The 13,785-nt window shown below is 29.8% G+C and overlaps 2 protein-coding genes across 3 annotated transcripts; both read left to right on the forward strand.

Annotated features, from left to right (window-relative positions):
• The first annotated feature begins 1,086 nt into the window (after positions 1–1,086).
• LOC120080521 (low-specificity L-threonine aldolase 1-like) lies at positions 1,087–6,152 on the forward strand. Of its 2 annotated transcripts, XR_005482539.2 has the most exons (11): positions 1,099–1,420; positions 1,588–2,043; positions 2,733–2,844; positions 3,819–3,869; positions 4,163–4,234; positions 4,326–4,458; positions 4,614–4,672; positions 5,219–5,319; positions 5,489–5,555; positions 5,688–5,786; positions 5,903–6,152. XR_005482539.2 is itself a non-coding variant. In XM_039035208.2 (10 exons), exons 2-10 carry the CDS (start codon positions 1,601–1,603, stop codon positions 5,942–5,944), a joined length of 1,080 nt encoding a protein of 359 aa, XP_038891136.1. In that variant the 5' UTR covers positions 1,087–1,420; positions 1,588–1,600; the 3' UTR covers positions 5,945–6,152. The 2 variants fall into 2 exon arrangements, 1 of the variants encoding a protein (XP_038891136.1); XM_039035208.2 differs by lacking the exon at positions 5,688–5,786 and having other exon boundaries at positions 1,087–1,420.
• Positions 6,153–9,453: 3,301 nt separating this feature from the next.
• On the forward strand, positions 9,454–10,853 carry LOC120080180 (protein LIGHT-DEPENDENT SHORT HYPOCOTYLS 1-like). The gene has a single exon (XM_039034753.2). It carries the CDS (start codon positions 10,056–10,058, stop codon positions 10,614–10,616), a length of 561 nt encoding a protein of 186 aa, XP_038890681.1. The 5' UTR covers positions 9,454–10,055; the 3' UTR covers positions 10,617–10,853.
• The last annotated feature ends 2,932 nt before the right edge of the window (positions 10,854–13,785 follow it).

The following is a 13,785-nucleotide window of genomic DNA, read 5'->3' on the forward strand; positions in this document are numbered from 1 at the left end:
ACTATCATAAAATTTTGTATTTCTATTAGAAATTTAATAGATACTAAATTTGCAAAATAACGTTAAATTTATTAAGTATAACGAAAAGGAAAAAAGTCGACATACCTTCATGTTGTGAATTTGAGGAGCACAATGGTAACACGGATATCAATAAAATATAATATTAAAATAATATAATATAATAATAAAAAAATAAATATTTAAATAAATTCAATATAGTATATAAATAAACAAAATAAAAAATAAAAAATTTATCTAAATTCTCTACTTTCTCCAATTTTCATGGACTTTAGCCAATGTGTATATTTCAAAACCCACCAAATGCTACTATTTATAGACAATTTGGCAAGGAAGAGATGAATTATATAGTCACTAATAGTGTGTAATTTTGAGACACATGGACAATACATGCGGTAATGAATAAGTGATGCATGACCAGTGGACACTAATAATGAGCATCTACATTACACTTAATTTAACATATTTATAATACTACTCAAGTATTTACTTAATTCTTTTTACAAATAAAAATCATTAAATGAATGCAATTACTTATCTACGTAAATGATTAATTAATTATCTAAAAACATCTTAAATATATTTAATTAATAAATTAGGATTAATTAAATTAAGTTAGTGCAAAAGTTCAATTTTTTAAGAATTATGATTGATTACTTATTATTTTTTACTCAAATAATTGTTTAATGAGATTAAGTTTAATTAGAATGAACCAAAATATTTATAATTATAGTAAAATAACACTATCTATTAGACACTAATAGATTATTATCATCTATCATTGATAGATACCGATAGACATATTATTGATAGAATGTGACATTTTACTATATTTAAAAATATTTTAAGCAGTTTTACGATTTAAAACAAATTTTCTATTTTATATGTTATTTGATTAAATTTAATTGATGTAAATAAAATTATAACTAATGATATTAAACACTACTTAACTAAAATTAAATAATTGATTACAATAACTTAATCAACAAGATTTTTCCATAAGGATATGAAATTTTTCCTAGCATTCATGCACCTAAATATTTGTTTATTATATATAGATTCCTTTTTGTTCTGTTTCTTACCCACTCCAGTATGATGATGTGGTGAGTATGTGGAGATCACATCAAATGATGTGGCACCAAGTTTCTTTAAAAATTTTCGTACCGTTGACCATACTTCTCTCTGTAATTATCTCGCCAGCTTCCTTCTTGGGGTTTTGATCCCTTTGAACCCTTCAGAATCCCATTATTCATATATATTTTTTTCTTTTACGTAGAAACTTAAACAAGTAGACGAACTGCTCACTGTTCCTTTTCCTCCTGAGAATTTGGATTAATCCCCAACCCATTTTCTTCTTCCAAGAAACAGAGCTCGCAGACAACAGAAACAGTATCGAAAACAGGTACTAATTTCTTTTGAGGGGTTTTTTAACTGCTTTTCAATTGCTTCAGATCATTTGACGAGATGGGTTTCTTTAAACAATGGATAAAATTTGTGAAAAATCAAAGATAGAATAGAAACCCCATTTTGTCCGAACTGATTTTTACCCTTTATTGTTTGTTTTATCAGCTTTCTTCCTAAAATGGTGACGAAGACTGTCGATCTTCGTTCAGACACCGTCACCAAACCAACCGAAGCGATGAGGGCTGCGATGGCGAGCGCCGAGGTTGATGATGATGTATTGAAATATGACCCAACTGCCCTCCGTTTAGAAACAGAAATGGCTAAGATCATGGGGAAGGAGGCGGCTCTTTTTGTGCCTTCCGGCACTATGGGGAACCTCATTAGTGTTCTTGTTCATTGTGAGATTAGGGGCTCTGAGGTTATTCTTGGGGATAATTCTCATATCCATATTTATGAGAATGGAGGTATTGCAACTATTGGAGGGGTTCATCCTAGGACTGTTAGGAATAATGGAGATGGAACTATGGACTTGGATTTGATTGAAGCTGCCATTAGAGACCCTAGAGGAGAGCTTGTGTTTCCAACTACTAGGCTTATCTGCTTGGAAAACTCACATGCTAAGTAAGGAGTCTAAGGACTCGTTTTCTTGGTCGTTTCTGATAATTTATTCTACCGCTACTGTATTTTTGTTAGTTTTAATGAGTGTTGGGATGGCTTTGGGAATAGTGCTTTTAAGTGGAAACATTTTGAATGTTTTTATTCACTTAAAACTGCTTTCAAGTTATATATAAAACATAACTTAGAAGTCTGGCTATATTATAAAACATAGCCCTGAGCTTTGCCCTTTGTTTTTAAAAGTTGCAATAGTATCCTTGACATTTTATACACGTTTCAAATTTACTGTTGGAGTAAAATTTCTACTGAGTGTCAAATAGAAATTGTTTGATGACGACTTAGAAGGAAAATTTGGATAGCCACACTGTGTTAGGTCACCCTGTTTCACCATTTCAAGTCCCAATTTCTATTTGACTTTCTTTAGGATTTCTACTTCAAGGAGTAGGTTTTAAAACTTTTATGAAAGAATTGGTATTTAGGGTTTTTTTTTTTTAATTTTAATTATTATAGTTTATTTTATTTTATTTTAAATTAAACTTTATTATTTGGCCAAATACCATGGAAGTACTTCTAATTGGCCACTAGTACTTTTCATCATCCCTAAGATCATACCAAACTCATTAGTGATTCTTTTGATTAGACCTTTCTTACTTATCATCAAGACTTCATGCTTGAGTATTTTTTCTATAATGCAGCTGTGGAGGTAGATGCCTCTCTGTGGAGTATACAGACAGGGTTGGAGAATTAGCTAAGAAGCATGGCTTGAAGCTTCACATTGATGGTGCTCGTATTTTCAATGCCTCAGTTGTATGTAGAGTGACCAAACACCTTAATAATAATTATTATAATTACAAGGATTGATGCCTTCTGGTATTTGGCAACCTTAATCTGCATCTTTTGTTCAATTGTGCTCAAAGTCGAGTGTTAAATTCAAGTTGCTCTTCAATCATCAGGAAAGATAATTTGGTCAAAAGTGTATGCACCCCTGGTTCTATAACTATTGATAAATATTAGTGATATTCCTTTTGGTTTGCCAATTTGTATAGGGTTGTAATACTAGGCAGGAAATGAGTTCAAGCTATAGTGGTCACACACTTAGGATTTAATATATCCTATAAGTTCTTTTAGCAATCAATTGTAATAGGTCAAGTGGTTGTCCCATGAGAATAGGCGAGTTGCCTGGATATTTATATCTAGGAAGAATAATCTGTATAGGGCTATGGGTGTACTTAGTCCCTTGGATGATGATCTCACTAAAGATGATGAATACATTGATCTGCATTTGATTAGAATTGTATGTTTTTAAAATGGGTGATCACTGACCAAAATCCTTTATGGCTTAGGGTTTAAGTATCGTACCATTTCTTGATTCAAGAAGCCTATGGTATGATATTTAAAGTGAGAAAAACAGATGTTTGTAATAGCTACTATCACTGAAAACTCTTGTACCGAATTGTTCTATTATAATTGATTCTTCTCCTGTAGATGTATCCTTTTTTTCTTCTTGTCCTTGAAATGATTTTCCACGTAAAATCTGTATTTCTTATATGTTTTGTTCCTTCACTTGTCATTTTTACCTTGCTCTAATAACATTTTGCATGCCTAAAGTTCAACAATTAACAAAGCATACTCCAAAATGGGCAATGCCACTGCATATGTATCATTTGGGGAATCTCTAGCCTTCACAGTTCACATGCTCAAGGAGTGGGATCATTTAGATTTCGTTTCTTCCTGAAACTTCATTGACAATAACCATTAATCCATTGCTTTTGTCTATCCAGGCACTTGGCGTTCCTGTTAACAGGCTTGTGCAAGCAGCTGATTCTGTATCGGTATAGTTACCCACTCTGCTTCGCTATTCTTAGTCATTTTCATTATTAAAATTTCATTCCCTTGTTTTGTTCATCCGTTTTTAAAAACAGATAACATATAATACTGGCAATTTCAAGGTATCTATTAAATCACCTGTTAAATCCAAAAGTTTGAGCTTGATAAGTATGGATACATTTAATATTTCATATACATTCCTAAAATTATCCCTCCTTGTCTTCAACTGAAGTGTAGAAGCATTGCTAATGCATACTTTTGTTAATTGAATCTCTGCTTCACTGAAATTTTGAACCAGGTATGTCTATCTAAGGGTTTGGGAGCTCCTGTTGGCTCTGTCATCGTTGGTTCAAAAGCATTCATTACCAAGGTATGTATATATTCACATTCTGCTCTTAAACTTGACTGCCAGTGCTTTTTAAGAACTTGTTTAATTAAAACTTTCCGTTCTTTCATTCCAGGCAAGACGGCTGAGGAAAACATTGGGAGGTGGGATGAGACAGGTTGGTATTCTTTGTGCTGCAGCATTGGTTGCAATACAAGAGAATATTGTGAAACTTGAGGGAGATCATGAGAATGCTAAGATTTTGGCTGGTAAAACGTCCTCTCTGGCAATTATATTTCTTCCTCACACTCTCATTTATTTGTTCTGGATTCTTCCTTGCAAGCTTATGGACATTGCATTTTCCTCTGTTTTTCTTTCCATGTTTCCTTTTTGGTGGGGGGGTTGTGACTTGTGAGCTGTGCAGATGGATTAAAGGAAATCAAAGGATTGCAAGTGGAAAGCCATTTGGTTGAAACAAATATAGTAAGTTAATTGTTTATACACTGCTCTTAAATTTTTATTTTTGCTTACATCAATCATTATTTATCACCCTCTTCTTTTTTCTCATTTTTCCTGCTATGTGATTAAGGTAAAATGATGGATGGACACTTCTCATCTTTGAGATTTCAACCTCCTGGATATATCAATAGGATCTTTAAATTGAAAACTTGGTTTGATGGATTATAAATCTGTATGATAATGATTTTGTTTTTTATTTCCAACTTTTGAAATTTAGGTTTGTTTACTAATAATCTTCTGTCATGTAATTGACTTCAGAAAAGCGTTCTTAAGATCCTAGGAAAATATCATAAACTTAGAAGAGTATTTTCTTTCTATAAAGGGAATTGTTATTTTGTTTTTGAAATCTGAGTATGATCTAAAAGGGCTCTTAGAACAGTGAAAATTAGACAGAATAGCAGCAGCCCTTTTTCTAGTTCATGCTTCAAAATTCTTTTTTCTTGCAGTCTATTTTCCAATCTATATTGACATTAATCTTTATGTTTGCTTTCCACCTCGCTATATTACCAGATATTTGTAGATATAAAAAAAGACTCAACAATAACAGGGGAAAAGCTAGGCGAAATCTTGGAAGAACATGGCATACTTTTATTGCCAGAAAGTTCATCAAGGTTCTTTTTCCTGTAGCTCTTACATCTCGTTGTTCTGACACTTTTGAAGACAAACTCGTGTTAGAAGTTTGTGATGGACACTCAAACGATCTGAACAAGAAAATATTTGAGATGGAACTTGGTTTACCACTTTGTCTAAAATATATATGCTAATATCTTGTGTTTTCAGGGTTAGAATTGTTCTTCACCACCAAATTTCAGCAACCGACATACAATACACCTTATCCTGTTTCCAGGTGATCAAAACTAAAACACCATCAAAAGCTGTTTGCAATTTTCTTTTAAAATTATATTTTTGATCTTTGAGCTTTCTTGTTTATATCGTTTTGGTTTTGATTCTTATGGTCAACTTTCAATAAATTATGCAGTTGAAACTTAACATAGAACACATATTTTGTTCCTTTTTTTGACCGGTGGATATCTCATATCTGAATGAAACAAGTGTTTTAACGTCATTTATTGGACGAGTAAGCTAAAGCATAAATGTTAAAATAAAACATTTCAAAGTTTGGTATTTTAAATGAAATAAATGTGAACCATATGGACTAAAGTAAAATTTAATTCCTCTCATTCTATGTCACAGCAAGCAATGACTGGAGCAATTACAAATGAAAATGGCGTGTAGATAAACGACACCCGTTCTCGAGTCGATGTAATTTCTCTGTGCTCTGTAAATAGTTTGTATATAAAAGATTAATCTCTGAAGCATCATTACAGTAAACTATCTTCACATTGGTGTTATGAACTTGTTTTAAGAGTAACTCAGAAGTTGTTTGTTGTTTCCCCCTTTATCAATGGTGTTTACTTTAATCAAAATATAATTTTGTGGATAATGTGGTGATTTTATCATCCTTAGCCTCTAATTTTATTTTGCTAGCTGGCCTTAGTTTTAACCTTCTAAGCAATATAGAATAAGAGAGGCCAGAAAATGTTATAGCAAATTTTTTTCATTGGACCATGTGGAAGCAGGAATTACATTATTTTTTTTTCCAAAGTGGATAAAGGAATATGAAACTTTTGATTAATGGTATAAGGATAGTAATAACAACAATAACAGTAATAGTAATATTTATTATTATTATTATTACTACTACTACTAAAGGAATCCACTAAATCTTGTTCCAACTTATCCCAAAGTAATCTAAAAAAAGCCTTATTCCAAAGTGGAAAGAAATAAGAATGCAAGAAGTAGAAGATTGCATTTCAATTTTCATATATACACACACTACAAATTTAGTGTATTAAAAAAAAATAGAGTAAGAATCTTTTTTATATATAATAAAGATATATATTTAACCAAAATACTTTTTCTTTACGTATAGGTAAAATTTTAAATGTCAATGTAGAAATATCAACTTTGATAACTATAATATATTTAAATTAATGAAGGCACAACTTATCTTTTTTCAAAATAAGTATAAACTTCTTATTACGAATATTAAGTTTATAAACTTCTTATTACGAATATTAAGTTTACTTTACCAGTAATTTTGTGGATTTTTTTTACTATATTCATTGGTTTTTCTACGTCATAATAGAAATATCGATTTATCTCTTGTGTCAATTTTCAATCAACAGTCATATGAAAATGTTGATAAAAATATAAAACCATTGATTATGAAGCTAATGCCCTCTTAAGAAAAAAAAAAACCTTCAAATTTCTGTTACATCATTAGTTAAGCTACCTCCAATCACTCTTCAAATTCGACTAACTCAACTGCTTAAAACATGTGTTATTAATCAATCTCATAGATTCACAATCTTAGTATTTATCTCTACAATTTTCTAGTATAGATTCACAATCTTAGTATTTATCTCTACAATTTTCTAGTCGTTATTATTATTATTATCATTTGAAGAAAAAAAATTAAAATGACTTGAAATGGGGGGAGATAATTAATAATATATTTATGTGTGGTAGGTTTTTCTTGTGTCCAAATTTGTACAAATCAACCAACCTAAAACATTTTCTTTTATGGAAAAATTTTTGGTAATAGAAGATACCTATGTAAATAGGGCACTAAAAATGAAGTTGTGTTCCCTATTTTAGGGTATTCCCCATGTTGTTAAGGGCAGCCCTACATCTAGGGTTAATATTTCCAGGTGTACAAATAGAATAGCCTGTTTCTTAACTTCTAACTAATGAGATTTTTTCCCTCTTCATTGATCAAAAATGGAAAAATAAATAAATAAATGAAATTTGGTGCCTTTTGGAATGTCACACCTTGTAGTTTGTAATTAATGTCTGATGATATATTTAAATCTCCTCTGTTACAATAATGTAGTATTATCAGTTTCGGAAATTAATTACTATTATTACTATTTTAAACAGTTTTTAAAACATTTTCTATTTGTTTCTAGAACAAAATTTCTTTAATAACTTATTTGGTTAACTAAATATTGTTTCTAAAATAGTTTCTACGTAGAGTTTAATTGTAATTAGTGGACAAATATATATATATATATATTCTCTGAATTTTTCTGAGGAAAGAAGATAATGTTTAGTTTGTTAGAATTCTTTTTTCAATATAAAAAAAGGTGGGAAATGCTTTTGTTGATGTAATAAGTTTTGGTTGGGAGGAAATTAAGTGGTTGACAAAGAATTTCCCAAATATCTTGATTGATTCCCACTAACATAGTATTGGTATATATTTCTCATTATGTATTCTTCTAAGTAATTCACATTTCAAAAAGGTTCAATATTCACTTTTTTTCCCAATTTAATGAATTTATTATTCATTACTTTCATTTATTTGTTCTTAATTTGCATTTTAACAAAAAAAAAAAAAAAAGAAAGAAAAAAGAATAAGGAAAAGAAAGAAAGAAAAAAAAAAAAAAAAAAAAAGGAAAAACTCATCGTTTATGATTCCTTCCAACTTTTCTTTGCCATTTCCAATATATATATATATTGTTAGGATAGTTTTTAAGCATTCTTTCTTTGTTTGAAGGAGAAACATCAAATCATTTACATAATTAATATTTACACATTAGTTATCATGTCAATTTACGTAAATAATGTGGTAAACGATGTCATGTAATATCTTTCAATCGCGTCAATTTTCACTTTAACTTTATGATATTTATCCACTCAATAAATTGTTACAAACTTTAGAACCAGAAGTGCTTTCCAACCTTTAAGTTTCGTTATTTTGTTTATATGTTTTCAAATTGTTACATAGAGTTCTATACATAGTATGGTTTATTGTAGTTTTATAATTAATATTACTCAATGCATTTATTTTATATTCTTGCATTCAAAAGTATATTTATATGCGTTTATGCTCTTTTTAAAATAAATTACGTATTTGTCCATTAGTTTCCAAGACTCATTTTAAATCGCTATTAAACTTTGCGATAAGACAATTTTTAACTTAAGGAACAAGCTAAGAAAAGAAAAGAGAAACTACGGATAAATTCGAAGAAAACTGAGTCAAATATACCGACAGAGACGACCAATCAACTGAATCGCAAGCCTTGAGATATAATGCAAAGCATCATTATGGGGGTCTACTTCTTGTAGATTTCTCGTCCAAAACCCTCGATTATCTCAATTTGCTTTCTGAATTTTAAATCTCAATAGAAAACAAAAGAACCTTAAGTCAAACTCCTTTTAAATATCTTATTTTCACTTTTATCAAAAGAATCTAAAGAGTGAACTGATTTCATTCTTTAAACTCTTACTACATCCAAAAATTTCTAAATACTTAAGTATCGAAATACAATATGACAAATACTATATACAACTCTTCTTTTATTATAAATTACCATTAATCTATTTCTTAAATTACGAATTTATCATTGAGACACGTGGATATCAAACTAGCTCAATTAAGTACATCAACTACTTGATTAATTTTCTCAAATATATAGCCTTTAAAATATAATACATCATTATAATACTCTTCCCCAAGTGTCCTAACAACCTAGAAAAGTATAAACTCTTGTACTTACAAAATTAAAAAAAAATAATAATAAAAAAATAAAAAAGTTGTTAATACACGCGCCAAAGAGTGAGTGGGTGACAGCACAAGTGTCCTTTTACCAATGGTCACCATCAACTCTTTTCACTGCTAAAATTTGTCATTTTATGCCTATTTACTACTGTTCCCACTCTTAACCTTTACTCCTCATTTTAACCTTTAATTTCCTCTCTCTCCTCACTGTTTAACTCTCAGTTTTCTTTCACTTCCTTCTCTCTTCAAAAACAAAATCTCTCTCTCTTCTCTAATAATTTCCCCATTTCCCTCTCTTCATACCATAAAACTCTCTCATCACTCACCCTTTTCCCCTTCTATCCTCTTCTTCTAAGAAACACAATATCAAAAACAACCCCCAAAACAAAAACATGTTTTTGGAAAAGAAGTCATTTTGATCAAAGTTGTTGGATTTTGGGCTATTTTGGGCTATTTTTCTTCTATTGTTTTGGTTTTTTTTTTTTTTTAAAAAAAAAATTCTCACTTTCAATTTTATGATCATCAATGACGTTAATCCCTTTATGATCACCTCCCCCTTCACATTGTTCTTCTTCTTGATCATCTCTTCTTGCCATGCAAATTAAAACCCACTTCTTAGTTGAAAAAAGAAAAAAAAAAACCCTAAAATGAGAAGTGGGTTCTCTTCAAAACCCTAAAAGATGAGATCTTCCTCACACCGATAACAAAAAGTTTCAATCTTTATAAACGTTTCCTCATTTCTCTTTCTTTTTCAATTACTTTCATTGATATATATTTTTTTAGATGGATTTGTTTTCAGAATCATCATCCAATCCTCCTACTACTTATACCACTACTGCCACGGTCGCCGCCACCGCACCACCCACCGCCTCCGCCTCTGCCGCCACACCAAGCCGGTACGAGAATCAAAAACGGAGAGATTGGAACACGTTTTGTCAATACCTCCGGAACCACCGGCCGCCGTTGGCTCTTCAGATGTGCAGCGGCGCTCACGTGCTGGAATTCCTCCGGTACTTAGATCAGTTCGGGAAGACGAAAGTACACAACCAAACCTGCCCCTTCTTCGGGCTGCCCAACCCACCTGCCCCCTGCCCGTGCCCGCTGAGACAAGCGTGGGGCAGCTTAGACGCCTTGATCGGTCGGCTCCGGGCAGCTTATGAAGAGAACGGCGGTCGGGCGGAGGGAAATCCGTTTGGAGCAAGAGCGGTTCGTTTGTATTTAAGGGAAGTTCGTGATTTTCAAGCGAAAGCAAGAGGTGTTAGTTATGAGAAGAAGAGAAAAAGGCCAAAGCAAAAAGTTACTAATTCTTCAGCAACTCATGATCATCAAAATCCTACAACTTGAAATTCTTATATATATATATATATATAAATATATATATTGTGTATGAGAAAAGAATTGTAGTCTCTCTATTTTTAATTTTGAATTATTGCAAACATCGAGATGAAGATTTGAACCTTATAGAAGGTTTTTCTCTTTTTTCTCTCGCAAATGATCTTAAGCTATGTTCAAGTTGACTTTTTATTTTATTTCCATATGTTCTAGGTAAATATTTATGATTATGATATAAGTATTGGAGTATGTTAATCTCTATGGTATTATTTAGTAGAGGGTTTTTTTTCCTTCTTTTGATCTTGAGGTGATTTTGTAGATTTGAATCTTCATTGGTTATGATCGTTGAGCTATGTTCGGGTTAGCTTTCTTTTTTATTTTGATTCCTTAAATATTTTCAAATTGTTAATATTTATAATTATGATGAGAAGTATAGGAGGATGTTAATTTCTATGATATTATTTGTTAGAGATCTTGAGGAGATTTTGAATATGAATTGATGTTTGGTGGGTTTTTGTTTTTTCTTGAAAGGAATTATATATCCCAATTTAGTGGTTTGAATTTTTGAGAATAATATGTTCTTTTAAGTGCTTGTATATAGATCATATATGTATGAATTGAAATTTTTTACAAAAAAGTGAGCTTGAAGAATCAAGAAATTGATGAATGAAAAATAAGAAACAAATTAGTGTAAAAAGAATATAAATATTTTTGCCAATTTTATTTTCTTTCTGTTTCTGGGTTCTGTAGTAGAATCTAGGGCTTTTTTTTTCCCTTTCTCTCTTCCATGATCAGGAAAAGAAACAGAAGCAGTCAAAACTATTTATTAGGGTTGTTGTTTTGGCCTTAAAACACAATCTTTTTAAAGATCTATACAATTAAGCAAAAAGACAAAACCCTAGATTAATATATTTTGTTTTTCTTTTTCCTTTTACTTTACTTTCTATTATATATATGATAGGGTTTGAATTGAAATGAAAAAAAAACAAAACAAAAAACAGAATTGTGTCCACTGAAGAGGGGAAAAAAAAAAAAAAAAGAGAGAGACAGCCTCAGCCCACATGTCTAGAAATAATTGAGAAACACTTCCCTATGGCAGCTATATATCTTTTAACATAATATTAATTACAAGAAAAACTAATTATCATTTCTCAAAAAAAAAAAAAACTAATTATCATAATTATTAAGGGCAGGAAAGAAACACAATCCCCTTTTTCTTAAAAAAAAAAAAAAAAAAAAAAAACCATCTATTTGATAAATCCAACATAATTCAACTAACAGGTAGATGTGTTAGTGACTAAAAGAATATGTGGTATGAATTTCCTTATTGCTGTTATACTGAAAAAGCCAATTTTAATTTATGCTTTGTTGGTTAGTGATGCTATTATTAATTTGTTGGAACTGTAATTAGAGAAGATAATTATGGATATTAATTATAATTTGCAATTTAAAGCTAAACTATATATCCAATATTCATACATACGTGTGTAATAAAAGTTAAATTATATGTATAAGGGATTTTTTTTCTAATTTTTCATTTTTGATCCTTTCTTTATAAGCAGAGTAGGTTAAAAATTATTTTAGTCCATAAACTTTCATATAAATAATAATTTAGTCCCTGGGCTTTATTATGTAATAACTTTATTCTTAAACTTTAAAATTTGTAACGATTTAGTCTCTATTGTAGAAAGTTTTGTTAATGTTTAATGAGAATCCATGCATAAATAAACCGTTAAATTAACTAGAGACTTAATATTTTTACAAAATACAAAATTTACATCATAAGGTATTTAAAATTGACATCTAATTTTGATAATTTTTTTTACGTTAGGGACTAAATTGTTACAATGTCGAAAGTACAAGAATTAAATTATTACATATTAAAGTTTATAGACTAAATTGTTACAAAACTAAAAATATAAAGACTAGATCATTACAAACTAAAATTTATGGACTAAATTGTTACTTTCATGAAAGTTCTAAGGACAAAAATGTTTTTTAACCTTTTGATTATCATTTGACTCTTAAAATAAAATAGTTATTAAATGAGACCTCAATTTACTTCAATAGTGTCATATAAGATGAAAGCTTAAGTAGTTTTCACAAAAATCATCTGAATTTTTTCTTTTGGAAAAAGTATGATAGGTCTAAGGGATAAATATGTGCATCAAAATATCTCAACTTATTTTTAGCACTCTCATCATATCCTGAACCCAAATAAATCTAATAGGACTAACTTGTTAAATAGAAAATTATAATAACAAAAATATGAACTAAAATTTAGAACTACCAAAATGAATTGGGTTTGAAAGTTCAATCCTAAAGTTCCAGTTTGAATTTATGTCCTTTTTGTTCATATTTCTGTTATATGTGTAATATATGCAAGACTTTTTCATAGGTGACGAACTTAATTTTCAAAAATCAATTTATATCATATATAATATATAAGACTTTTCTTTTAGTTCAATTATTAGAGTTCATAGATGTAAATTTCCGACATCTAGATCGAGAGTCAAAGGCAAATTATGAAAGACCTAATCAATCAATGAGTTTTTTTTTTTTTTTTTTGGGTCCTCTTGAATATGTTAGTGCATGTATCATGTGTATACATAATATATGTGATTAAAAGTTACTATAGAAAAAGGGTTCAAATTTGAAAATTCAAAATTTGAATTGAAATGCCACTATTTATTGGTTAGTGAAAAGACCCAAAAGTTTGTTCTTGAAGTTACTAGGGGTAGAAAATATGGAATTTATCTTAAATTACTATATTCAAGAAAATTGCATGTCTTTTTGTAGTTAATTTATATTCTCTGTGTAATTTATATAATATCAATGCAAGTTCACTTTGTATAATTGAAAGGTACAACTCTTTTTTGGGGTTATAATTGAAAGAAACTATTTCTCTTAAGACTGGTTTAGGGTAATTTTGTGATACTGACATTGGTTTTTAAAATTTGATTAACAAAAATTGGTTTCTTTGAATTAAAAATGCTTTGTAAAATTACCAAACTTTTTGTCACACTTTTTTTTTTTTTTTTTTTTTTGAAGTTTCATAAACTAAGGATGTCAAATACTATTATGGAATTCATTTTAGGAAATAAATAAATAACGTAAATTAATAAAAGGGGAAAAGATAACCCTGTCGTATTTAGTTTTTTGTTTATTGAAATTTATACAG

This window comes from Benincasa hispida, chromosome 6 (assembly GCF_027475165.1).
Source record: "Benincasa hispida cultivar pf3 chromosome 6, pf3_genome.v1.1, whole genome shotgun sequence".
NCBI classification, from domain to species: domain Eukaryota; kingdom Viridiplantae; phylum Streptophyta; class Magnoliopsida; order Cucurbitales; family Cucurbitaceae; genus Benincasa; species Benincasa hispida.

Bases quoted from the DNA above. Each gene is read 5' to 3' on its own strand.
- LOC120080521 (XM_039035208.2), top strand. From the start codon at position 1,601: ATGGTGACGAAGACTGTCGATCTTCGTTCAGACACCGTCACCAAACCA. The intron at 3,870-4,162 runs GTATAGTTACCC...ATTTTGAACCAG, and splicing joins AAGCAGCTGATTCTGTATCG to GTATGTCTATCTAAGGGTTT. The intron at 4,235-4,325 runs GTATGTATATAT...CTTTCATTCCAG, and splicing joins CAAAAGCATTCATTACCAAG to GCAAGACGGCTGAGGAAAAC.
- LOC120080180 (XM_039034753.2), top strand. From the start codon at position 10,056: ATGGATTTGTTTTCAGAATCATCATCCAATCCTCCTACTACTTATACC.